Source organism: Aythya fuligula, chromosome 15, assembly GCF_009819795.1.
Source record: "Aythya fuligula isolate bAytFul2 chromosome 15, bAytFul2.pri, whole genome shotgun sequence".
NCBI lineage: Eukaryota > Metazoa > Chordata > Aves > Anseriformes > Anatidae > Aythya > Aythya fuligula.
This window is the reverse complement of record NC_045573.1, coordinates 9,553,218-9,579,477: the sequence shown is the minus strand read 5'-3', so window position 1 is coordinate 9,579,477 and position 26,260 is coordinate 9,553,218. Positions and strand designations below refer to the sequence as shown.

Genomic DNA, 26,260 nt, shown 5'->3' with positions numbered 1-26,260 from the left:
TGTGGTCTGGGAAATGCAAGCTTACTGCCTGACCAAGAAAAAATACAGTGGTTTTAAGGAGGGATGTGTAAAAATGATGAAATGTATACATGGTGTAAAACACCACTCTTAACTATAATGAACAGAATATAAGAGAGTTTTGCATCTCTTTTCCATGTAGGCCAGTGTGTCCTTGAAGCGCCTTAGGGTGTTTCTGTCACATGAAGAGTTAGATCCAGACAGCATAATCAGGCGTCCCACCAGAGACGGTGAGTTTCAGTACTGTTGGAAAAATTTGTGCAGATTTTGGGTGGCTCTGCAGTATTTCTTCTGCTTTTCTGTAACAAATGTACTGTATCTTGCTGGATTTCACTGATTTCAGCCAGAAAGCAAAACGGGAGGGGGGGGGGCTGTAAAATTGAATAAATGACTTGTTGGACAGTTTCAAATATACCCATTTGAAAGTTAAGAGGATGAGAATTAACACTGTCCCCAAACCCACCATTCTTGAGATAAAGCAATTGTATGCCACTTCAGCACCTTTGAAAGAGAAAGGATAAGTTCCAGTTCTGGCAAATGCCTCCACTTTATTTTGTGCAGAGAGCATTACTCTGAGCTGTACTACATCTAGTACTGCTGCTGTGGTTATGTAGGGCTGTTGGACAGAGATGAGTGTAAAGGCAGGCCTACTGAAAAGCCAACACTCTTTTGTCTTGCAAGACAAACCTTGATTTAACGATGTCAGTCACTTCTAAACGTTTTTTTTTCCTTCCTTATTACAAAGATAGTGAAATCCCCAGTCCTTCCTCTCGTGGTTAGCTGACCTATGACTTCAGATGCTTGGTTTTCCTGTAAGCAGTCATCTGATGTATTTTTTTTCTCATCTTCCTTCTGGGAATATCTCCTCCCCTTTCTCAGGGGATAACCAGTACTATACCTCACTCACAAATCTTTAGATAGGGTTTAATGGATTTTTAAAATAAATTCTATCCATGATGGGTTGTATTTGTATTGACTCAAACTTATGTCTAGCATAAGTATTTCTTGCCTTCTGGACCCTCTGGACTTGCTCTAAGTGGGGAAAAAAAAATTGCCCAGAGAGGTAGTGGATGAACACTCCCTGGAAGTGTTCAAGGCCAGGCTGGATGGGACTTTGAACAACCTGATCTAGCAGAATGTATCCCTGTCCGTTGGCAGGGTGGCTGGAACTAGATGATCTTAAAAAGTCTATTCGAACCTAAATTGTTCTAACTCCCTCAACACTGGTTTTGGTCAAAGTTATTTTATTTGGTAGTTTGACTTCTTTTCCCCTATATCGTGGTAATTCTGCTTTCTGCGTAGAAGCATCAGTTGAGCTGATCTTCCCCTTGAAGCACAAGTCAGGTTGAGGCTGCTTTGTTTTCTTGAACTGACTTTGAAGTACTGCAGCAGAGTTGCTAGGTAAAGGAGATGGCTGAATTAATCAGGATCTTACAGCTGGCATTCATGTACTTCCTGGTTACTAAAGATGTGTAACTTCAGACTCTCTGCTGAGGTTAGACTTACCATTCTTACCATGCTTACTTTTCTGCTTTGACTGATAGAACACAAGCTTCTGGTAAGCAGCAGGTTATTTTTCTGCTACAAAGGTAGCTTTATACCTCTGCTTCTGTGTACTTAGATTTACTTCTGTGGCATGATTCAGAGTGTACAGTTTAGTTGCTTGCTTTGACACTTGTGTAAATACACTTTTTCTGTTCATCAGCAGAAGGAAGTATTATTGTAAAGAATGCAACATTTAGCTGGTCCAGAAATGATCCTCCTTCACTGAATAGGTAAGAATTGGTACTCTTTGTTTTACTCTGTATTTGTGCTGAATCATAGGCTATCTGTATTTAAATTAGAAAGTCTATATGCAGAAGAGTTTTTTTCCTTAAAGGAACAGGAAAACAAATAACATCTATATTTAATGTTATATATGTGTGTTTTTATATATATATAATATACTGTATTTTAAGCAGGGACTTCATGAACTAGAGGAGTTGGCAATGTTGAGTTTGAAATGCAAAGGGGGCTAGCAAGAGGTATAATGGGAGGAGAGAAAGCTTTAGAGATTTCAAGCTCTTGCTAGAGGCTGCAGATGGGATGAGCTCCATCTAGAGGATGCAATTAGATTGTCCCCTCTTAATTATCCCTTGTCCCTTACATCTGCACTATGTCCTCAGAGCCTACCTTTAAAAATCCTGTCCTCTCTGAACTGTAGCAATCCTTGATTCCTTTGCTGGAGAAAACCAGTGAAGAACATTGTACGTAGTGTGACCACCAAAGTAACAGGAGTGATAGAGCTACCAGCCCTGTCTTCCCAGTGTTCCACCCACTTCCTTCATTTTGGCTGATCTTGGGTTTTAAATTGCATGTCCTTTCAGGCAAGGGTGCTATTTGGGGAACATCCATTTGTATTTACATTTCTGCTTACGGAAAATTTAAGAGAAATATTTGAAGTGACTTTTTTTTTTTCTTGTTGACTATCACATATCAAGATGCTATGTCCTAAGTATAAGAAGAGCTATGTGCGTTCTGAAAGAAAGGTTTGCATTTTCAAGTAGTTTAAGTTCATGTGCTGTGTCAGCATTTGCAGTGGGTTTTTGCATTGCATCTGGCTTTATATGGGCTGTTCAATGATTGTTTAACTACTGGGGTGTGCCAGCAAGCAAGGCTGAATTATGTACACTTTAATTTCAGCATCAACTTCACTGTTCCTGAAGGCTCCCTGATAGCTGTTGTTGGCCAAGTTGGCTGTGGAAAGTCTTCATTGCTGTCTGCATTACTGGGGGAGATGGACAAAAAGGAAGGCCATGTGGTTGTTAAGGTGTGATGTCTGAATAATTCTGCTACTTGTGGGTATTGCCAAAAGGATTCTAGACTTGCAAATGATGTGAAGAGGGGAAGAGAGCCTTTCAAAGGAATGCACTTATAGCCTGATTTCCTAGCCACTATGTTTATGCCTTACCCTACATTCTCTCTGTTAAGAGTTGATCCAACAGCCTCTAAATCTGGCAGTTTCAGATTTAGCCAAATATGTACAGTGATAGAAGTCTCAAAGATGATTATTCTGTTGAGTCTTGCTGGCAGCCAGGTATGGGAGGGAGACTATTACACATACTCCAGCATGAGGAGGAGCAGTATTAATTCATACCTTCTTAGACATCAGAGAGTTGTTGGATAAGGTTACAAACATGGGTAGAGATGTTTTTTGAGAGCAAAACAAATAAATGTTACATTAAAAAAAAAATGCACATTTGGTCATCTCCAAAATTGCTCTGGAAAAACTAAAGCGAGAAATGAATCACTGTTTATCAGTACAGACAGAAGGCCAAACCATTCTTCAAAGCAAAATACTTCGCAGCAGCTGAGTCTCTTCCTTTGAAGTGACTTTTTGTATAAGAACATCTTTCCCTGCTTTCAGTAGAAATCTCTTGGCAGGGACGCCATTGTTAATCTCTTCTGCATTCCAGATTAAATTGTTTCACAGTGAACAGAATTTATAACTGTATGAAAGAACAAAGCCATAATAATTTCTGACATTCAATAATTGTGTGAATATTGTCTAAACAAACATTTCCTCTAAGTCTGTTAGAGAATCATGTTTTATTTGAAGTCTTTTATTTTCCACCAATGCACTTTGTTACGTTCACATGTAGAGGGGATTACAAAAATATGTTGGAGGAGGCACCACCCCAAGAGCACACACTTTGCTTGTGTGGCTCCATAATGACCGCAGGCAATTTGTGAATTAATGAGGACTGCCAGCCTCACAAAGCCCTGCTGTGCTTTGACTTCATGCAGGCTTTTAGTCTGAAGTACTGAATAAGGATTTTTTTTTTTTTCCTTGCAGGGCTCAGTAGCCTATGTTCCTCAGCAAGCCTGGGTCCAAAATGCAACTCTGAAAGATAATATTATTTTTGGGAGAGAGATGAATGAGAGCCGGTACAAGCGTGTGATTGAGGCTTGTGCACTCCTGCCTGATATAGAGATTCTTCCTACAGGAGACAGAACAGAAATCGGAGAAAAGGTATTTAAGTACCCGCTCTACCACAACAGTGTTATTGCCTGTAGATAAGGCCTTGTGACTTCTGTCCTACTTTCTCTTAAAGTTGTGTTGAACTGAAAGCATACAGAATAGAAATCCTCTAGAGTAACAGGAAAACTTGAACAGTCTGTTTTTTTTGTCTTTAATACTCCAAGGGGAGGAAACTTTTTCTTAATTAGAAAAGTAAAAGCATCTTACAATGCTTGTTTTTAAAAAGCTCTGAGTTGTCATGGTCATAGAGCATAAAAATATATGTAAGCAGGAAGAGAAGAATCTTCTTAACACTTCGAGTGGGGTGGCTTTTTGTTTGTTTTTGTTTGTTTTGTGTCATCGTTTTAAATGAAGCAATACCCAAGGTGGCCCTTGGTTGCACAAATGCGCAGTGTGGGATTTAGAAACTTGCTAAATGATTCAGTGCTCTGGTGTGCAAGCAGGACCTGGTGTCCCCTAAACATGTGGCCAGCAGCCTGTATGTGTATGTAACCTGCTTGGCATTCTGCTAAGCTGATGCTCTGCAGAGGATAGGAAGGGATATGCAGGGACATGTGCTGTGCCTGCTGACTGGTTCTCCATGGGGTATAGCTGCCTACCGACAGCCCCAGGTCCAGAGTGAGGCAAGAGAGCAGCTTTTATTTTCCTTACAGGAAACTTGGGCGGTCAGCAGGCCAACCAAATTGTAGGCTGCTCTTAGAGTGTGGTGTTTTTTTTTTTTTTTTTTTTTTTTTTCTCCGTAAGATCAGAGGCAGCCCTGCAGAAATATGACCAAGAAGAAAAGTAGCCTCAGAATGTACAGAATTAGGTGTCTGGTCTGGGTTAATTCCTTGCAAGACTAGTAAACAATACTTTTTTTTTTTTTCTACACCCTCATTGACAGCAATAACTTAGAGATGTGCTCCTTTGTAAGAGAGAATTTTAACTGTGATTGTTCTTGCTACATTAGTAAATAGTTTGTGATACAGATCTGTTTCAGACAATGGTGAAATTTTTCTGATTTGCAGAAATCTCCCATGACTTTTTTTCTTTCACAAACTACAGTAAGGCATCTCTTTTTAGCTGTAAATAAAGGATCTTACTGTCTTGTTTCCCCAGGGTGTCAATTTGTCTGGAGGACAGAAACAGAGAGTCAGTCTTGCTCGGGCAGTTTACTGTAACGCAGATGTCTATTTATTTGATGATCCTCTATCAGCTGTTGATGCGCATGTTGGGAAACATATTTTTGAAAAAGTTATTGGACCAAAAGGAATCCTGAAAAATAAAGTACGTAATAATATAACACCTAGTCTCTGGGGAATGATTTGTTTTTCTTTGCTGAATTGAAATGATTCCAACTTTGTCAAGTTCAATCTTCAGACTTCGGTATTAAAAATCAGAAAAATTAAAAGATTCTCCTGACTTTTTTTTTAAGGACTTTTATTATGAAAACAGTGTTATTGTATAATATAATTTGGTTTCTTTAATCAAAACTGAATGAAAGATAAGTCAAAAGACAAGAGCAGTCATTTTTCTTAAAAATGCTCCAAGTGAGTCCATAGTTATTACTGTATTGTGCCCAGCATTCAAGCTGTGAGGACAGAAGTTTAACCATTTTATTTACCAGTTTGAGATACTAGAATAACTTTTTTTTTTCTTTTACTATTTAGACACGGGTTTTGGTAACCCATGCAGTCAACTATCTGCCCCAAATGGATACAATTCTGGTAATGAGTGATGGAGAAATCTCTGAGATGGGCTCTTACCAGGAGCTGCTGAAGCAAGATGGAGCTTTTGCGGAGTTTCTTCGTACGTACGCTAATGCTGAACAAAGCATGGAGAACAGCGGTAAGCTTGCAAATAGATCCTCTTTTGGATAAGCTGATAAGTGATAAGTTAAGGGAGTCATGGTAAAGGGAAAACACTGATTGTACTGGTCATGGAAGGAAGGTTAAAGGAAGCTGCTATTTCTTGTGATAAACCTCTAGAAACCTATAGATTTAGGTGTTTTTAGAGGGCATTGAAGGTTGCGAGGTGAATGCACATTCTTTCTTAAATGTGGAGCAGTTCTGTAGTGAAATTCATGTTGTAGCAAAATTAAGTGGTTGTGAGGTCAAGCAGGGGTTTATACACATTTCCCTCTGATTTTTTATACAGATAATTGCTTTGGGGATGGGGAAGAGGATGAAGCAGCTCTTTTTTTTTTTTTTTTTTTGCTGACACCCCTGACTCTTGCTTCTGCTTTTCAAACAGCTGTAAGGCTGTACTGGGGTAGGATTTTTTTTTTTCCTCCTGCGGATAGATGTGGATTTTAATAGAGGAACTTAGCTGCCTTCAGCTTGTTCTCTTCAGTGGCTTGCCTGTTGTGGTTTTCTGATATCTTCCACATGTGAATGCGGAAGTGTGAAGGGTGTTTGCAAGGGTGCTTGTATAGTGCTGGCTGGGGTGTAGTTGTTGGTATGTGCTTGAGGCCAGTTTGCTAGCAAATACCTGTTGCTGGATGCTGAAGAGCAGGCTTTCCAGAGACTGAACCCACTTTTCACCTTCTCCTTCCTTTTGGAAAACCCTTGGTTCCTACCCATTCTCTAGAGGGGAAAGCAGTGGCAATTTTTAATTGTACTCCTCAAATGCTTGCCACAGGAGACAACAGAAGTAGTGCCAAATTGAGCTGTGAAGCACTGAAGAGGTGATGGATGGCTGCCTTCGGCAAGGAGCTGCTCTAGATCGTGGTGTAAAAGTGCACGGTGTGAGGGCTGTGATGGTCTGCTTTATTCTCTGAGGCTGTCCTCTTCTGTCCAGGCTGGCAACAGAGACTGCACTTGGAGGCCGTGAATGAGCAGTCTCTCCTGGATGTGCAGGGCTTCCTTGCACACATGCTGCTCCCCAACAGGGGGTTTGATGTGAGGGTGGTGTTGAGCTCAAGGTCAGGATGCCCTGCTGTAGGCTAGCCTTCATCTCGGAAAGGTCACTTGGTACGTGTCAGATGTCACTTCACAAGTTGGGATGCTGGTTTGGGTGGGCATTGTCTGTGAGCAGCAATTATTGCTCTATGGCTGAGGTCTCCCACTGTGAGGAGTATTATGGGAAGAGATTTTGGAAGCAAAATCCGGCTGCTGCTGCTCAGGGACTGGCTCGGCATCAGTTTGCTGGTGGTGAGCAATTGCATTGTGCATCGCTTGTTTTGTCCACTTCATTTCTTTCTTACTAAATTGTTTTTATCTCAACCCCCGAGTTCTTGTAATTTTACTTTTTTTTTTTTTTTTCCTTCTCTTTTTGCCAATTCTCTCTTCCATCCCACTGCAGAGGTGTGGAGTGAGCAACCTGTGGTGCTTAGCTGCCTGCCGGTTAAGCCACAACCATTTCCCTCCTTTAATAGCCTTGTTCTTGTAGCCTCTTTTACTCCTCTTTCCAAGTACATGCTACTTGTTGAAGTCTTCGCATTCAATGAAGTTATTTTCCTTTCCCATTGCTTTACCAAATCTTCTCTTGGAAAGCGAGCCAGCGCTTTATCTTCTGCTACACTTGTCTGCAGTTGTCTAACACAAGGCACTTCAATATGACCCTGGTGATTCAGAAAGAATTGTCATATCACAGCAAACTTATTTCTCAGTTTTGGTTGAGTGATCTTCTGCCAATGGTAAAAAGTGAAAAATAGGGTGTTATTTGTCTGGCTCACAGGCATAGTATTTATCAGATATATAAAAGACTGCTAAATATTATTTAAAAACACAGTTTGTTGGATAAATGCAGAACAAGCTGTGATGGGAGCCAGTCAGAGCTAGCTGGAGGGGAGCTGCATGCCCGTTTTAAAGAGGGGGGAACCACAAGAACACAGGAGGCTGTCTCTGACGCTACATCTTGGCAGCCTACAAACACTGCTGGAGCTAAACAGAAAACTATGGGTTGGTGCTTTCTGGCAGGAATACATCCTGCTTTCTGCAAGGCCGGGGAAAACCTTTTGTTCTCCCAGGCCTCTGAGTTTGGGCTGTGAGCCCTCTCCCTGTTACCTCCCAGCTCTTTTCTCCCTTGTGGATTCCTGAGGATTACCTGCTTCACTCCCATCCTCAGACTCAGTGTTTTTTCTGTGCATGGGAGAACGCTCACTCTGGAAAGTTGCCCCACCCGAGTCTGCAGGATGATTGGGGAGGTGAGCTGCCCCTTCTTCCCCCTTGATGCAGAAGGCAATGGCAGCAACAGGGGATGCAGCGTGGAGCACTGCTGCATTCACCTGTGAATAAAAGAAATAGATGCCTTGCTGTGTCTACAGAGTGTAATCTTCTCCAAAGCAACTGGAACTATCTGTAAGTGTATTTGCACAAAAAAGCACGTAAATTCATCTTGCTTTTAGCAGTTGTTCCATTCTCTGGATTTAGTGTGGCTGACTTGGTGATGCCAGTGCTATTCTTGGCAGTGTGGGTTGTGTGGAGTCGTAGCCTGCCCCTGCCTGCTGTGAGCACGCCTGCCCCTTCCAGGCTGACAGCTCTTCCTGCAAAACAGGAAAAGCAAATGGGTGCTTTAGGACTACCTGTCTTATGACCATCCATCCCTCAGCTCCCATAGGAACTGAAGTAGTGGATGCAGCCTTTTGTTTTAAGGAGCACAGGGATAGGGATTTTGCTGTTTTTTTTCCAGATGGCTTCACCATAAACTTCAGTTTGTTCTTGCAAAGCCTGGAGTTATTTTTAACATGTTTGTGGGGAGTAAAAGTGATAAAACTTAGCAGAACCAGCCCACAAGGTTGAAATGTTTGAAACTATGTATTTGAACTATGGTTGAAATATTTGAACTGTGGTTTACCTTTGGTCTTAACTACAGTGCCTGAAAGATGAAGTGTACAGCACAATTAAATCTAAATCTGCATTGCAATCTGTAGGCTGTACTTGATAGAGAGCAATGTGGGTTTAGGCTGTCTCCCCAGCATTTGGCTCTGTGACTCTCAGCTCAGTTTTTATATTAGGATTGTCAGTACAACAGGCTGACTTGGCTTCAGTGTGGAGAGAAAGGGGAGTAAAAGTACTCTGAGAACTGTTAAGGGTCTGGCCTGTAGGGCTTAGGTCTTGTATATTTCGAAAGGAACTTTTTTGATCTGTCACTTGTAGGCATTCAATTTGAAAGTCTTTTTTTTTTTTTTTCCCCTTACATTTTGTGGACTTGATTCCCCAAGTTCCAGCTGTTGCCTAGCGCAAAGTTGAAATCTGAGCAGTGGAAAACATGAATCTGATTGACAGAGCCTTGTTTGGCTTCTGTAAAATTGTCTGTTTTCCCCCTTACAGCTGCAATTGAGAAATAATGTAAAAAGTGCTAAGTTTGAAAAGAAGATAGCTTCCTTGTTCATTATTTTTGTATTATAAAGGAGGTAGTAGTGTGTGTTTCGTAATAAACATGGCCACTTTTGCATTATGGGCTGGGGTTTCGCATCAGCAAAGGAAAGCGTTACGCCTTTGTGATCAGTACTGTCTCCCAGTAAAGCCCAGCACACCTGTATTTTGGGGCTGAGCCTCTTTATAACAGCGTAAAGCTGAGTTGGGCTCAACAGCACTACAATTGGTAGTTAGGATAGCTTCTTCCAGTGCCCTTCGGTAGGGCTAGGTGCTTCTCTCCTTTTTGACTGCTTCTCTACATTTTGACTCCATGCAAGGCAAGAGTTAAATAGTGAGAAGTTCCAAATGCTGGGGAGTCGACCCCAGTGGTCATTTGGGAAGCACCTGCCTGGCTCAGGAAATAACCTCCCTTCCTCTTAATTCATCTGCTAGCAAAATGCAGCTCTTCTCTTTCATACGGTAAAAGCTTTGCAGTCTCCAGATGGCAGAAGAAAATGCTGATTCAAGATGAGTGCTGGTAGAAGCTTGGAAGAGGGGAGTATCCCCCTGGTCCTTACTAATCTGCCCTTGTGGGGTGGCGATTGGTAACTACACAGTAGGTGGGACTAAGGAAGTCTTTGCTGCCACAGGTCTCCTCTCACGGCAGTTCTGTACCTAAAGCAAGACAGTAGCAGAACACTTTCTAACCCCCCATTAATGTGTGTCTTGAAGGAAGTTTTGTGATCTGTCACTTGCAGCCACATGGTGAATTTTTTTCCTCAAAGTTGCCTTTTTATGGTTTAATGCAAGAGGTGGGATTAAAAGGAGATCCATTTCAGTAAATTTGATCCTGCCTTGTGCTTCTGTATGTCTTTGTGGTTTAGGCCATGCTACTTTTATGCATTTGTGCTTGTAAAGGTTGAAAACTGGTTGTGTGTGTTCTGGAAAAAGTTAATTATTATGCTTTTAGACTCAGATCCTTCGTTAGAAGGAACGGTTCAACCTCTGGAGACAGGTAACTACTTTTTTGCCTTGGGTTTTTACTAGTGCTTGTAGTGGAGCAATGCAAGTAGCTGAACTTTACAGAAGAGATTGAGTCATTATTAGAACTTGAGCTACATAACATAAGGCATTGGCTTGGGTTGCATGTTGCTTGTTTCTATGCTACTACAATAACTGGAGCATCAATTTGTCGATAACTGATGCTAGCAGTGTATCTTTATGTTACTTTCACGAGCAAGCTTTGAATAACCTTTAAAGGTGCATCTCCCCCTCTGGATTTAAGAGTGTAGTGAGTGTACCCCGAGAGGGAGCACTCAGGATCGATCCCTGGAGGTTCCTTTTGTTCTTGTATGGGTATTCACACACTATCGCTGTTCCCGATGCACCTGTTACACCTTAGGTGCATGCACCAGATTTACTATGGCAATCTTTAGTACCTTTCTCTCAAAAGAGGTAAATGCAGTATAAGCGTGAAACCTTTGTAGCCTGCAAGAAGGAATCAAATGTAAGAACTGTTAAAGGAGGAAAGTTTACATGTGGTTTTGCTTTTGTTCACGTGGGTTTAGAGCTTCAGTGACGCTGGAATCCTTGCTGTTCCCATATGAGAGCCCTTCAGAAGAAAATGTATCAAGTGCTTCAAATAACAGTCTCGTGTTTGTTTGGTCTTATTCATATAATTAAAAATAAGAACTAAGTCATTGAAGCTTTCCCTTTTTGTCATTGTTAGTGTTAGGAAGTGATGACATAACTCAAACCTAGGAATTTTGTTCGTGACAATGTATTACACTGAACTGAATTTGTAAGAGAAAGCTTAATAATTCAGGGTGACAGGTTTTTTGAAGTGTTAAGCAATTCGATGTGTGTTCTACATCTTGTTATAAATGGGGTAAAAAAACTTGTTTTTCTTCAGTGACATTCATAGAAACATCTCTGCCTAAATGAATCTGATTCCTATGGTTGCTTAAAAACAGGGGACTTCTGTACCTTGCTTCCTGCCTTGTTTTGCAGGAAGGCTCGAAGTTAATGTCACCTGCCATCTGTTCATATAGCTGCACTCCATTTGCTAGAGTGTCGTCTTACTGTTTTGTGAAATGAAAATAATTAACAGTATTAACAATGTGGTTTGCAAAACAGAAGATGGTTGGAGTGTTTTTTTCACCATGAGTCATAGCGTGACTTGGTATTGTGTGCTTTAACATCAAGTATGTTCTCATAATTATGTTAAGTTGTTATTGCTGACCTACATTTGGTAGCAAAATAGAAAAATAAATATTCCTTGTCTTGTCAACTAATCCTGTTGGGGGTGGAACTATGCTGATTTGCTCATCTAATCAATTATCTGTTAGCATATGTAAATGCTCAGTTGTGTTCTCCCCTTTGTTTGCACACTGGGGCTGCACCTGGCATTTTCAATTGTAATTAAACCTTTATGTCTCTTCCTACCATTTTCATATTTAATTTACTTTCTGTTTTGTTTCCCCCCCCTAGATGCAAATAGTCCATCTGGAAAGGAAGGAAAGCCTGTAGAAAATGGAGTGATTGTGAATGAAGCCCCTGGAAAGTTGATGCATAGGTGTGCACTCTTTTTGTGTGTGTTTTGTTTTAATTTTCTGTCCTTTTACTCAGACATGGACAAACAGTAACTTGGTATTTATATTATTTGTGGGAGGAAAATCTATCATGCCACGCACAGCAGCCTGAAAGGGGTGAGGTTGGTGCTGATCCATGGCTCAAGGTGCAGCCAGTAGTGTGGCTGAAGATGCCTTCCTAGCAAGCATACGCACACACATAGCATGGATATGCATGACAGGCCACGCGGCTCAAACATTTAGAGCAACCACACAAAGGAAAGGGCACCAGTGACCTCATCCAGTTCCCCTCTCTGGCTGAGCAGGATGCAGGTTCACAAGTCAGACTGTATTACATATATGTACAAGGTGGATCCCTCCAGTAGCTGAGCTCAAACAGTTTGCTTAGCAGCTGCTGCTGGATCCCAGCCATCCATCCATTTGCTAAGCCCCTGAGGCTGCAGCCCTGCTCCTGCTGCTGGTACAGGCTGTCTTGCATATGTGCATACAGGGATGGCTAGGATGTCCATGGTCCCATAGCTGACCCGTTTTTGCTCCTCTGGGCTTGTGTAAATGGGCCTTTGATGGGCCGATGGTTCCTGTGGTGGCCCTGGGAGCCGTTCAGAAGGTTGCTTTCCTGCCATTGTCTTCCTGAGCTTCTTTGTGGGTGTGCAGAGGAGCACCTACCATATGACCTAGCAGTATTAATTTATTGGAAGAAATATTTACCTACAGCTGCAATATACACATGCTCCATTTTAGTACTTCAGAGTTTACACTTGTGATTCTTGGCTGACCTTGAAGTTTCTAATCTCAGCCAATTGCTGTGTGCAGCTTGGTATCCCAGCCCCTGCACAGTGTGGCACTGACAATTGCTGTTGAAGAAGTCTTCCAGTCTTGGGTGTTCTGACCTCAGAGCACTGTAAGCGCATTTGTTAGATATGCATGGAATTTGCATGGTTTGGTGTGGAAGGCAACTCAGTTAACGCAGCCTGGAGCGGAACACCTTGGCATGGTTTTACCAGGTGTATAAAGTTAATCTAAAGACAAATACACTCCTTTCTCTTATCATGGTGACTTACTCTCAGGCTTCTCAGCTTTCCACGCACAGAAACCATTGCATTGTTATGAGATACCATGGATTTGGCTCACATAAAGTGGCGAGTACTGTATTGTCTACACTGCTTTTAGTAGTCTTTGCAAGGGTTTGACCACTGAAAGATAGCAAGCAGTGCTATGTGGGCCTTTACCCTGACATAATACAGCTGCTGTTACACTTGAGAGAGTCCCAAGGCAATCACTGACAGTACCTTCCCAAAATCATTTTACAGCCAATGCCTTATTCTTCTGGCACTCTAGGAATACTGTATTTCTGGAAGGTAATGAGTGCCCGGGAGTAAAATTGCCTGTTTTGTTGCCTGTGGTGGTAAAATTTTAGCATTTTAACAGCAGTACTGTTTATGATGATGTTGATGTTCACCATGGCATTTTTCTTTCTGGAGTTTGATCGTTCAACCAAGATCTATTTGTGTGCCTAGCCAGTTAGCTTGTATCTGGAAATGAGTTCTTGAGAAGTGAGTGCCAGGAGGATTAGGAGCGTGCAGTGAGGGGGGGGGAGGACAGAAGCAGTGGTCATCACTTTCCAGATGATGGCTATTAGGAGATAGATTATCACCAGACTAATGCAAGCTAGTGACTTGTAGCCATAGGCTATCGAGGTCTGTTTGTGAAGCAGACGCTTGGCCTGTATTTTCCAAGACTAAAAATAAGTATTTTTAACAGGCAGCTCAGCAACTCTTCAACGTATAGCAGAGAGACTGGGAAGTCACAGCACCAGAGCAGCACAGCAGAGCTGCAGAAGCCACTTGCAGAAAAGAATTCCTGGAAATTGACGGAGGCTGACACAGCAAAGACCGGGAGGGTAAGGTCTCCTGTTCCCACTTCCTGCATTCTCTTTCAGTTTCAGAAAACTCCACGTGAGGAGAAGAAAAAAAAAAAAAAAAAAAGCTTCTGAAGAGCATGTAGTTGGGGTGAGAAAGAGCTGAGAGGATTGTGGGGCTCGCTGCTTGTTGTGCAGCACTTCATGAAAGTGTTGCTATGGTCTCTGGTCCCAGAGCAGAGCCCCAGGTTTGCTTGCAGAAAGAATGTTGACATCAAAACCTCAACTTAAGATGATGAGTCTAACCACATCAAAGCTTGAAAGAAATGGCAAACTTGCAGTTTGCTCTTTTTTAGAAAGAGGTTGCAAAGTTGTAACAAATTAGGTGACCTGGTGAAATTTATCCTTCAGTGTAAGGAGCTGGAATTGACTCAGCTGAATTTAAGCCAATTTTCCACTGTAGACACAAGTATCTAATCCAAGGGTAACCAAGGGCTTTCTGAGAAACTGGAGAGTGTGGTTCCTGGGAAAATGGTAGTTATACCTCCTAGCAATGTTGCTGGAGTCCTGTTTTACAATAGATCATAGAATACAAGCTATATGAAGCAAGGGTTTAATTAAAGGATATATAATCTTGTGGTAAAAAGAGAGAGACAAAATCTGGAACCTCCCCAGTGAAGTTCTTGGCTCTGCCACAGATGCTCTGTGTTACTTCAAGCAGCGCTCTCCCTTTCCTTCCCTTGGAAGACAAGGGAAAGATGATGTGTGCCTGCCCTGGAGGGATACTGGGTTTGGCACATATCCACAGAACATCTTGCAACTTGTGTTCCAGGTCAGTGGCTTTCTAGCATGTAATTGTCATGTTTGTCTGGCTTGATGCAGGAATGCTAACTTTAAATAGTGGTTGAAGAAAAGGGAACTTGCTGGCTTTGAAACTTCATCTGCAAAATGAATATGTAAATAAATAAATAAATATATAAACACATTTTTCCTCCCTTCTGTCTTCAGGTAAAGGCAACAGTATATTGGGACTACATGAAAGCTATTGGACTCTTTATCTCTTTTTTGAGCATTTTCCTCTTCATGTGTAACCATGTAGCCTCCCTGGCTTCCAACTACTGGCTGAGTTTATGGACAGATGATCCTGTTATCAATGGAACACAGCAGTATACAAATGTCAGACTGGGAGTGTATGGAGCACTGGGAATTTCTCAAGGTTTGCCTGGTTTACCTATTGTACTATTAGCTGGTTCAGAACGTTTCTAATGCTCTTGTATCCCCAGAACTGCAGCAGCAGTTTTCTAAGTCCTGAGTTTTTATTTCATAGAAAGACAGATAACTTGTTAAAACCAACAACAAGTAAACTGACATATAAAACTATTCAGTCTGTTTAGTTACTGAATTTGTTCTTCTTTCATTCATGCAAAACAAGAACAAATGTGGTTGCAAGTAGACTGATAAGCCACACGACAAAACATCTGATCTGAGAAATGGCCCTTTGGCCTGTCAAAAAAGTGTGCTTGCCTGGCTTGCAGGGACAGTATATCACAGGAGGCCTTAGCTATGCTGCTGTGGTCTTGCTGAGCTGCATAGGCCGGCGTTTTCTCTGATTGTATTACACACCACTTTTTTTTTTTTTTTTTTTAATGGAGAAAAATACTTCCATGAGAGAAATGTGCTGTTTTCACTGAAAAAGTTTTTAAATTTATTTAAATAATTGCCAAGTCTAACGGTAGTGAACTCCAATTCTCGGGATTATTGTACTAGATATGTGCTAATTCTGCGTGATGACAAAATGAAGGAAAATGTTTTGTGTGATAGATGAGAGCAGTTAAAAACAAGTCTTCTGTTCCAGGTATTGCTGTATTTGGCTACTCGATGGTTGTGTCAATAGGGGGAATATTTGCTTCACGACATCTGCACCTTAACCTGCTGCACAATGTCCTCAGGTCTCCAATGAGTTTCTTTGAACGTACACCCAGTGGAAATCTGGTGAATCGTTTCTCTAAGGAGATAGATACCATTGACTCCACTATTCCACCAATCATCAAGATGTTCATGGGCTCAACGTTTAATGTCATTGGGGCTTGCATCATCATTTTGCTGGCCACACCTATAGCTGCTGTCATTATTCCACCTCTGGGACTTGTCTACTTGTTTGTGCAGGTAGGGGCTTGGCCAAGGTCATCTGGACCAGCAGTTACATGTCCTCTACTTAAGACAGTTGTGTTCTCACTCTGGAATAGGTCTGGTTTCAGTATGTTTGACTTGTCATGCTTGACTGACGGTGTTTTGCATGGCTTATTGATTAACTGCAGCAGAGCATTTCCTTTTGTTGTCAAGTGTAGAATGACTTCTGTGTGCAAGAGGTAATACTTTAATACCTAAGCAGGCTTTATAAAATGCCATTAGATTTTGAGGCAAACTGCATATATCTCGTTGCTTTGAGCCCATTTATGAAAAATCTGTGAACTTTTCTAAAGCTTTCTCCCAAATGAAAGGGTTGGGAAGACCTTCAGAAAATTATATATACTTTCCTGCTCGTGCCTGTTTTGTCAGAAACTTGTTTACTAATCAAGAGAAGCAAAGGCAGCTTTTCACTCCTGTCTTATGCAGGCAGGATGTGCTTGCTTCACTCTGCTTTACTGCTAGGAATCTGGCAGAGGGAGTACAAATGTGAGAGAAGGAGCTGATTTATGGCTTTGATTCTTGAATTAGCAAATCTGTAAAGCTCCACTAGTAAGTCATAAAGGCAATGAGGCACAATTCAGAGACTCAGTTTTGTACTGTTTAAGTTTCCAAAAAGAAAGTGGCTATCACATGATACGGTTTGGTTGGCAGTTGTTTAAAGACTGTCTTTATGTATGTAGTGTGATCTTTTTAGGCCTGAAGTGTTGGAGAAGGCATGTATTTCTGAATATATGTTGAATCTCTGTAAGTAACAGCCTAAATGGCAGGGAACTCTCTCATGATTCCTTCTGTCTTGTCAAATGTAATCTGGACATAACCGTAATTTTCGTATTCTGACTTGCAGAGATTTTATGTGGCTACTTCTCGCCAGCTCAAACGCCTTGAGTCTGTCAGTCGTTCTCCTGTGTATTCTCACTTCAATGAGACCCTCCTGGGAGTCAGTGTAATCCGAGCCTTTGAGGAGCAGAAACGTTTCATAAAGCAGAATGACATGAAAGTGGATGAAAATCAGAAAGCTTATTATCCAAGCATTGTGGCAAACAGGTAATAGTGGAGTTGAAATATTGAAAGGAAGTTACAAAGCGAGGGTATGGTGCTATTGCCTGTCTGCCTTACCAATCAGCTGTCAGTGTATTTGTCCAGGGTAGGGAAGCCGTTGTGGATGTTTCTTTTTGCTTAAACTTGTGTGATAGAATTAAGGGTGATTCTGAATTTCTGTTCTTTCTAAGAGTTCCTGCCTTCTGGGTAGGATTTATAAAAACTCTTACTCACTGATCCCAACGTAACCACATCTGCTCTCTGAACTAAAACAGGAATTAATGTCCCTAAAGAATTTATTCATTTTGGATGCCTCTAGGTTTGCATGCTGCTGGAGTAGGACCCCAAATACCTTACAGTTGCGATGTCACTGGCAGTACTCAGATGCCATATTACTAAAAAGCAAGATGTGTGACAACATTGGTTGACTGCATTCCTAATTCTCTGTGGATGAGTTACTGGTAAGATGCATGATGTCTTCTCTGTCTTGCAGGTGGTTGGCTGTCCGACTGGAGTACGTGGGGAACTGTATTGTTCTCTTTGCAGCATTGTTTGCAGTGATTACACGCAACAAGCTCAGTCCAGGATTGGTTGGCCTTTCAGTGTCCTATTCGCTGCAGGTAATTTTACTGTTAAACAAAAAAAGCTCTGAATTGTCAGACTGCATCAGAAAGCCAAGTTCTTGGTCAAGCTTCAGAGGGAAAACTAACGTAAGGAATACAGAAAGAGAATAAACCCTACAAATAAAAAACATCTGGAAAAATGGGGGAGGTTCCTTCTGTGCCCTGCATGTGTGAGGAGATGTGACTAAGACATCTCATCCTATGCATGTTAAAGGCATTTGGACTTCTCTCCTGTCCAGCACTAATTAACCAAAATCATATCTGTGTTTGTACATTCCATGAACTTGCAGTCCTTTGGTTGTGCGAGTTTTTTGTTTGATTCTTTTTTTAATTGCAGGTAACGTGCTCAATGTAAACTGCTTTTAAACTTCTTCTCTTGCAGATTACAGCATACTTAAACTGGCTAGTTCGTATGTCATCAGAACTGGAAACCAACATTGTTGCTGTAGAAAGAGTCAAAGAATATGCTGAAATGGAGAAGGAGGTACGGTGGGTTGTCCACCACAGCTGGCACTTGGTGGATGTTTCTAGGACATGTGGCTGTATCATTCGACATGAGGTTGCATGCAGCCTACCTGGGTGTTACGACCAAGTCTGTAAGAAAGCAATGGTTGCCTTAATGCTTGTAAAAGCTTGTCCTCTGAGCTGAGGGGTTTGATAGAACTTCGTGCTCTCATTGATCTCTAGAGATAGGCCGTGTCTTAAGGGTGTACTGGGGGTGCTCTTATACTCCAAATATTTACAGCTTGTTATTTAGGAAGTGAATCCGCTGTTCTGCCCTGTGTTAAGCAGTGGAGTTGTGCAAATCTGGTTTTGTTTTCTTCAGTGATTAACCAATTTTTTCTGTGTTTCTCTTTTTGCTCTCAATGGGAGGAGTAAAGAGGATTTAATTTTCTGTTTTAATTCAAATCACCTAACAAGTCATTACATCTGCAGTTGTGCACCTTTTGGCTACAGAACACAATTCCCTATTGGTCTTCTTTGACATGCTTGCCTCCAGAGAATCTGACTTACATCACTGTTTTTGTAGCCAAACCTTAAGAGGACCCTTAGAACAGGGTCTGGTAGTAGACTGGAGTTTGTGTCATTAAAAGCCTCTTTGTTTGGTACTGGCAGTAAATACGGTGGAGTGTGCTCTCTTCTCTCCCACCCTTGTGGGAGGCTGAGGCAGCAGCTGTTTATTTTACCACCCTGTAAACCTTTTGTCTCAGTTGAAATGCTTCTAGTTGCATGCTTGGCTTCCCGATGGTTTCCTTATTGTGGTGGTGGTATTGCATAAGCAGGTTATCTCAATACATGCTGCCTCTGTGATTCTGCTGTTCGTAAGAAGCAGCTTTATCTAGCAAGTGGCACTTGTGATAGCAAAGCCTGTGGCTACATTCACCATTTCATCTGCCTTGGGGCAGCCCTTTTCCTTTTTTGTCTCATCATTATCACAGTTCCTTTTGTAAGTTATACGCTAAAAGGATTTTTCTTAATTGCTTTCCTTACGTCCTCTGAGCCTGTGCCCAGCTGAGGGAGGAAATGATCAGGTATGCTTGTGTTGTTTTTTCAGGCTGAGTGGAGCATTGAACAAACTGCCCCAGCAAGCACCTGGCCTGAAGAGGGCAAGGTTGAGTTTCGAGGCTATGGTTTACGCTACCGGGAAGACTTGGATTTGGTTCTGAAAAACATAAATGTCACCATAAATGGGGGTGAGAAGGTAATGAATCTCAATTAGTAGCAGATGACTGCTGTTGAGAAGTATGTATGCATAAGCCAAAGGGGGGTCCAACCCCCTCCTGTAGGACACTCTTAGGTCCTTGAGAGCAAGAAGAGCTTCTCTAAAATCAGTCTCACTGTAACTGGTGGCTGCAGCAGGCTCTTACTCTTTTTAAGGGACATCCTACATTGTGTGATAAACATACTTATTTTGTGGGTTCATGAAGTGTCTTTTGGTCTCATTTCATAAGGAAAGGAGGCTGTGCTACCTGTTCCCATCCCAGAAACTTCTGAACTGCTTTGCTAATCTGTTTGCCATAGGCAAAGAGGTTGACGCCTTGCAGAGTGGTTAAGTTTCTACTAGCCTCAAGGAAACAAACTACTAAGTAAAAATGGGGAGCTCTGCTCTGGTGAGGGAGAAGCTGTAAGGTGAGACTGCAAGAAAAAAATGGAACTTGAGTAGATCCTATGGATTTGGCCAGACTGATTGTGGTAGATATGTGTGTGTGCCCGCACGCACCTCAGTCCTGAGTGCACTGTCTGACTTACACTACTAGTGTGAACTTGCACAACAGTATAAAAAGTAGTCGAGAGACACTTATACTTAGCAGGCTTGCTTAGTTGTGGTATCCAACTTGATACTTGTTTTTCTGAGTGCATGTTTTCTACATACAAATATGGGCAGCATGCTACCCCAAGACCAGATAGAAAATGTAGACGACAAGAAAGAACCAACCAAAGTACCAATTTTAAAATGTTTTTAAATAAAAAAAAGAAAACAATTGATGAAGACTTTAGACTACTTGGGAAGCAAAATTTAAGTAATTGAGTGCTTTTGCTGTATATTTTCTATAAATCCAAAGAAGAGAAAATAAAGGTCATATCAGAAATTATAGCTGTGAAACACGAATGAAAAAAGAAAAAGGTTAGGAAATCTTTGGCCCACTCTACCTGGTTCCATCTGCTTTTCTGCAAAAATCGAAAACTTCTGCAAGTAGATTGCTATTTTGAGATTGCCTTTTTTTTTTTTTTTTTTTTTTTTGCATATCCACTGATATTTTTTTCCCTCCCATTTCATCAACCCCTGTTAATTGCACTATTCTGGGGTATTGATAGCCCAACATATATAACAACCTTTTGACAATGTCTCTTTCAAATAGATTCTTGCAAGTGCTTTAACCCTGCCTTAGAGTAAGTTGTTCTCCTATTTCTTTCCAACAGATAGGAATAGTAGGAAGAACAGGAGCTGGAAAATCCTCTCTTACTTTAGGCTTGTTTCGGATCAATGAAGCAGCTGAAGGAGAAATTATTATTGATGGAATTAACATTGCAAAGATAGGACTCCATGACTTGCGGTTCAAGATCACCATCATTCCTCAGGTAGGTGTGAAATCCTGCCATTGCCAGAGCTCATTTTGTAAAAGTTCACTTTCTGCAGTGTACTAGGGGGGAATATATTTACCTTGTGAGGTACGCAGTACTTTTCACTCACAGAAATGTGCATGTAACCATCCCTGTCTAGTCCAGCAACTGTGGGTTTGATAGCCCAAAACATCTGGGCATGTGGCTTTACAAGAACTGGGCATTCAGACTCCAGTCTTCTTATTCTTACTGTATAGCATTTATTACATTCCTGTTCAGATTCAAAACAGGACCATAATGTGGTTATATAAATCACATTTGCAGCATTCCAACAAAAACAAGTGAGCACACTGCAAAAGACTTCTCGTACTGCTGCTTTTGGAAATCTGTGGGGGAACTTTGTGTTTTTGCAAAGCTCCATTTGATTACTCTGCATTAGTCAGGCACTACTAGACCAAAAGTGTTTCTGAAGTAGTACTTGTCCATATCCAAGAAAGAAATGCATTCGTTTTGTTAATACTGCAGCTAAAGACTTCTTGAAATATTTACAGATGGTGTAATTCTGTAGGAGGTGTAAAGTTGACGTAACTGTCCCTGCTGACAGAAGACTGGACAGGGAGTGCTCAGGCTTTAAATCAGCAGACCAGTTTAAAGAAAAAAAATTGGCTGATTTTTTTTTTTTTTTTCTGGATTTGTGAATTACTAACTTAGTTTGCCAGAATCTGCAGGATGCACAGGTCAGACCCCTAAAAGACACAAGGAATAAGGATGAGGATGAATATATTGCTGTTTTTGGAAAAAATGAGGTCTGTCTTCTCAATTGAGTAGATGGGCTTATGTGCAACTGCAGCTGTACATGTTGTTTTCCTTTCACTATCTAAGAAGTATTTTTGGAGCACTTGCCATGATCTGTGTGGATTGTCGATTACCTCTTTTTATGACCAGGATCCAATATTATTTTCTGGCTCACTGCGTATGAACCTTGATCCTTTTGACCAACACTCTGACGAAGACATTTGGAGGTCTTTGGAATTGGCTCACCTGAAAAATTTTGTATCAGCCCTGCCTGATAAACTTAATCATGAATGTGCTGAAGGTGGAGAGAACCTCAGGTATGTCAAAGAAACAGTGCTTGTGAAAATTGCCTTATGAGCTAAACAGGAGCTGAGAGGTGTGTGTGCGCCCTCCCTTCTGCAGTTAGGCTTTCTACTTCTAGAAAGCTTACAGTTTGCTTTATCAATATGTAGCTAGATGCTACCAATAGCAGTCTTTTTATTTATTTTTTTGGTGGTGTTTGGTTATTGTTTATTTTTTCCGTGTATGAGAATTTGGGGAGGAGCTGGGAAATTCTTAATGTGTGACCAGGCAACCAAACAATTAGGCTTTATTGAACAGGCTTTAAGCTCTCAAGTTTGAGAATTTAATTTAAGAAATACTCAGAAAATGCTGTGATGTTGGACTTCCCAGCTTGGACAGTCATGGAATGGATTTTAGTAGCAGCAGCCTACTATTTATAGCAGATGCTCTGAACTTAGGATGGCTCGTGCCCAATAGATGCAACTTTTCCATGGGAGTTGTTAGCTTGCTTTTTGCACTGTAACAGGATTATGTGATCAATCTGCAGAAACCATTTGAAGTCCAGTCCTCAACATTGCATTGATTCAGGAATGCAATTATGCTGAAACCGTTTGTAACGTACTCTTTTATTACATTCTCTAGACTTCATTATGAGGGAGCTGTTGTAGTTAAGATGCTGTTACATGCCTTGTAGTGAAGCAGTAAGAACCTTGTCTATTTTGCTGCATTCTTGGCACATATACTACAGAGGAGTTCTTACAGGAATTGCTGGGCTTCGACACGAATATTGCAAACTTGTTCTGACTTCTTTTCCTCCACCCTCCCATCCCATCTATGTAGTGTGGGACAGCGCCAGCTGGTGTGCCTGGCAAGAGCTCTGCTCAGGAAGTCCAAAATCCTTGTTCTGGATGAAGCCACAGCTGCTGTTGATCTCGAGACAGATAACCTCATACAGTCAACGATCAAGTCTCAATTTGAGGAGTGTACTGTTTTAACTATAGCACATCGTCTGAACACAATCATGGACTACACAAGGTAAAGTAATAGTGTTTCTGTCTTGAAGAATGGCATGTGTGACCTGTATTGTGCTCTACGTAGAAGAGGATCATTGTGCTAGATAAATGCTGCCCAGTGTATTGTTTTTAGCTGTTTCTCCCCAGAGCTGCTCAAATTGCAGTTTGGATGGGTTGTGTGTATTTGTTCTGGCTTACAGAGGTTGTGCTTGGCCTGGGGAGCTGCTCAGATCCCTGTGCTGCACTGCTATCATGCTATGCCTGCCCAGGCAAACCAGGAAGGGAAGGGAGGCAAGGAGGACAACAGGAGTCTATTCCTGGGTCTTGCCCTAATTTAGGCACAGTTGAAAGAGGCAGCAGAGCTTTCAGGAGCACATACCCTAAACTAGGCACAGCCAGTGTAAGGAGTCAGAGGGGCAGATCCTGCCTTTGTCCAAAGTTTATTTGACGTTTCTCTTTCCTTCAGTTTTGGTTTTAGTTCATGTGACCTCCCTCATCCTCGGCAGCCTTGCAGCGGTGTGATTGAGGGCAGAGTTTTTGTCTTATAACTTCAGTCTTAAGCTCTCTTGTCCTTTTTATCACATTGTGGCAGAGAGCAAAGTGACCACTGATAAGATTGTGTACTTTCGTAGACCTTTCTTTGCACTGTCAATAGTGAAAGATAAGAGACAAGAGCTTTGCCTGCGCCAGGCACAGCACCAGCAGCACTGCCACCAGATTAACACCCAATTCAGTCACTGCAGCCAGAAACACCAGGCAGCAGCACCTGCTTAAGGGCCTGGGCGGCATCTGTGCAGTGCCGAGCCAGTTGGTGGAGGTAGCCGAAGGGCAGCACTTGTACTGAAAACTAACTTTGACTACAGTGACTTGCATAGTGAATTTCCAAATTAAAGCTGTACCTTTGCTTTGCACAAGCTATGTCTATGTTGGTAATTTATCAGCAGAATCTAACAGCAGCGGATGTGGTACAGTGTTAGGGCAATAGTGTTCCAGATTTGGAAGGTCTCAGGGGCTCTCTTATTTTGAGAGAAAGTGCTGCCACCTAGTTTCTGGTTGGCTCAAAGCATACTCAAAAGTCTATGTCGGCTGGCAAATGACCAGGTAAGTGTATGCTATGTAAGAAGTAGACCAGGAAAGCCATCTGGAAGGACAGAGGTGAAAGCCTCCATTCACTCATACAGTCTGGACTGTCTTTCCTTGCATGTAGAGGCTGTGCTACAGTCAATTTCTGTGTGTACACATCCATCTGTTCTCTTTGGCATTCTGGACTGACCTGCTTGTGACCATTTCTTTTGTTTTATCCTTGTTTTACAGAGTTTTAGTCCTGGACAGAGGCGAAGTGGTGGAGTGTGGTAGCCCAGACAGCCTCCTTCAGGAAAAAGGCATTTTCTATAACATGGCCAAAGATTCGGGATTGGTGTAGGATTTGAAAGTGATGGGGAAAAAGGAGATGATACATTCAAAGAACTATGACTTCCCCTGGGCTGTTATGAATTGCACAGTTCAGTTTCAGACCTAATGAAGTCAGCCAGAGCACAGCAATGGAAGTAACGTAAAAATGCAATATTTTTTTCTTCTCCTTTCTATTGATTTTAGCCAGCTTTATAAGTGCATACATTGTGCAAAAGCACTTCAAAGACTTTTAGTTCTTCTTGCCTGACATCTGTCATTATATGCTCAAATATAAGGTGGAGTGATTCACCAGAGAAGTTCAGAGAAGCTTTTTCTTTTCATCTGCCCTTATGTTCTGAAGCCCCTTTTTTGTTTAAAGTATTTCTGCAAATGCTAGCTATTTGCTTGTTTGCTGATTCCTCATTTGATGAGCCATCTATTGTGGGATGCACTCGGAACATTTTGTGGCATATAGTCCTATAGTCCAAAGATTTTTTCTTGTGAAATAATGTGTGCCAGATTTTCTCATTATGGCATTTACTGTACATGGTTAATGCTTTTATGCATTCTCCTAAAGGTTTCACATGTGTTTACAGTGTACAGCAGCAAGTTCACCAGACTCTGTCAGTAGTGCTGATGTGAAGAAGCACAGTCAGCTTCAAAACAGTATTTAAGCATGTTTGGAATGACAATCACTCCAAAACCAAACTCTTGCAGCAGTTAGTATGTTGCAGTGTGCAGTACCTGGTTTTACACCTGGTTCACTCAGGAATTCTGACTTGGGTGGAAAGTCCTGGTTACGCCTGGGGGGACTAGACTGAGAAGTCAGGATTTGTTTGAGCAGAGGTTGCAGGCTCAGCATTATACTGATTGTAATACCCTTGGCTTTAGGAGTTCTGTGCTTTAATAAAAGCTCTACCACATCAAGGACCATTAGCCTTATATCAAAGATACATGCCCTTCATGCTGCTGCTGTTGACTCTTAAATTTTCTGAGAAACTGTTCTGTTACAGTAGATTTAAAAAAAAAAAAACACAAAAACCCCCAAAACAAAAAGCAAAGAACTGTGTTACTATTTTTACGTTGTGTGTTAGAGGGGTCTAAGAATTCAATCAGCAGTGGAGTCTGATTTGTAAGATCTTTGCTTGAATGTTCAGTTTTTTGTGGAAAGGAAAAAAGTTGCGTTTCTTATGTTATAATTAGTCTTATATTAAAGGAAAATGCTGGAAGAAGGCAAACTAAGCCAGATGGACCCAACTGTTCAGTACTCTGGGAATGTGGACTTGATGTTGCTGATATTAATGCTAGACAGTTGTCTTCTTTAGAGTAAAGCTATTTATTTTTTTGTAAATTATGATTCTGAAATTGAATAGACTGAAATTTTCTTTGGTATTTTTTTGTAATGACTATACAAATATTTGCAAAGAACTTGCAGTAAAAAAAAGTTTGAAAGATAAAGTGGCATGTCATTTCTTGCATTGTAGTTGACAGGGTCAACTCTGGCAGTTTTTTTTCTCTTTTCCTTGACAACAGAAATTACTGGGACATGAATACTGGTAAGTAAGGCTTGCAAGGACTGATGCTTGGGGATTGTTGAAGTGCCTAAGAAACCTTGAGTGCGAATAACTGATGTGGTAGGGTGGATCACATCTCATACTTTGTTTTGTAATTTGAACGCTGCAGTTTGCTGAGCAGACAAGTAATAACAATAGATCAGTGCAGGAGGATTTATTGATGCTGTGGAGAAGATCCTTTGTCCGTGCTGTCCATGTCCTTTGTCTGCCACATGTCCTGAGTGGTGGCTTGCTGTTAACTTCCTTCATGGGAGTGGAATGTGGAAGGAGTAGTTTGGGAGTTTGGGGAGGAGTGGTAGGTTTTGGCTTTTCAAATCACCTAAGGTTTTTGCAGCCTTGTGATGGATGAAAGGGTGAAAAGACCAGAGCAAATGGAATTCCTAATGCACAGCAAGTGGTTCCTAAAGGTGTCTAAATGTATGCTGATTAACTGAGGTTTAAAAACCTTAACCTATTTGTACAAGTAAGTCCTGTGAAAGCAATGAAAGTGCTTGGGAGCAAGATCTGTTTGAAATACAGAACT

The 26,260-nt window shown here is 41.4% G+C and overlaps 1 protein-coding gene across 2 annotated transcripts in view; it reads left to right on the top strand.

The window, feature by feature from the left end:
* The window catches only part of LOC116495215 (multidrug resistance-associated protein 1), a 55,380-nt gene extending 30,174 nt beyond the window's left edge, over positions 1 to 25,206 (top strand). Inside the window, exons 14-31 of one of the 2 annotated variants that reach the window (XM_032197550.1) lie at positions 161 to 248; positions 1,727 to 1,793; positions 2,701 to 2,827; positions 3,854 to 4,030; positions 5,138 to 5,305; positions 5,689 to 5,866; positions 11,809 to 11,893; positions 13,671 to 13,809; positions 14,776 to 14,983; positions 15,623 to 15,933; positions 16,802 to 17,001; positions 17,489 to 17,615; positions 18,001 to 18,102; positions 19,174 to 19,320; positions 20,541 to 20,699; positions 21,627 to 21,793; positions 22,599 to 22,793; positions 24,086 to 25,206. In XM_032197550.1, coding sequence (XP_032053441.1) covers positions 161 to 248; positions 1,727 to 1,793; positions 2,701 to 2,827; positions 3,854 to 4,030; positions 5,138 to 5,305; positions 5,689 to 5,866; positions 11,809 to 11,893; positions 13,671 to 13,809; positions 14,776 to 14,983; positions 15,623 to 15,933; positions 16,802 to 17,001; positions 17,489 to 17,615; positions 18,001 to 18,102; positions 19,174 to 19,320; positions 20,541 to 20,699; positions 21,627 to 21,793; positions 22,599 to 22,793; positions 24,086 to 24,194 — 2,754 coding nt within the window. In that variant the 3' untranslated portion in view covers positions 24,195 to 25,206. Of the gene's footprint in view, positions 1 to 160; positions 249 to 1,723; positions 1,794 to 2,700; positions 2,828 to 3,853; positions 4,031 to 5,137; positions 5,306 to 5,688; positions 5,867 to 11,808; positions 11,894 to 13,670; positions 13,810 to 14,775; positions 14,984 to 15,622; positions 15,934 to 16,801; positions 17,002 to 17,488; positions 17,616 to 18,000; positions 18,103 to 19,173; positions 19,321 to 20,540; positions 20,700 to 21,626; positions 21,794 to 22,598; positions 22,794 to 24,085 lie in introns of both variants that reach the window. The other variant, XM_032197549.1, reaches the window with a different exon arrangement.
* Positions 25,207 to 26,260: the final 1,054 nt, after the last annotated feature.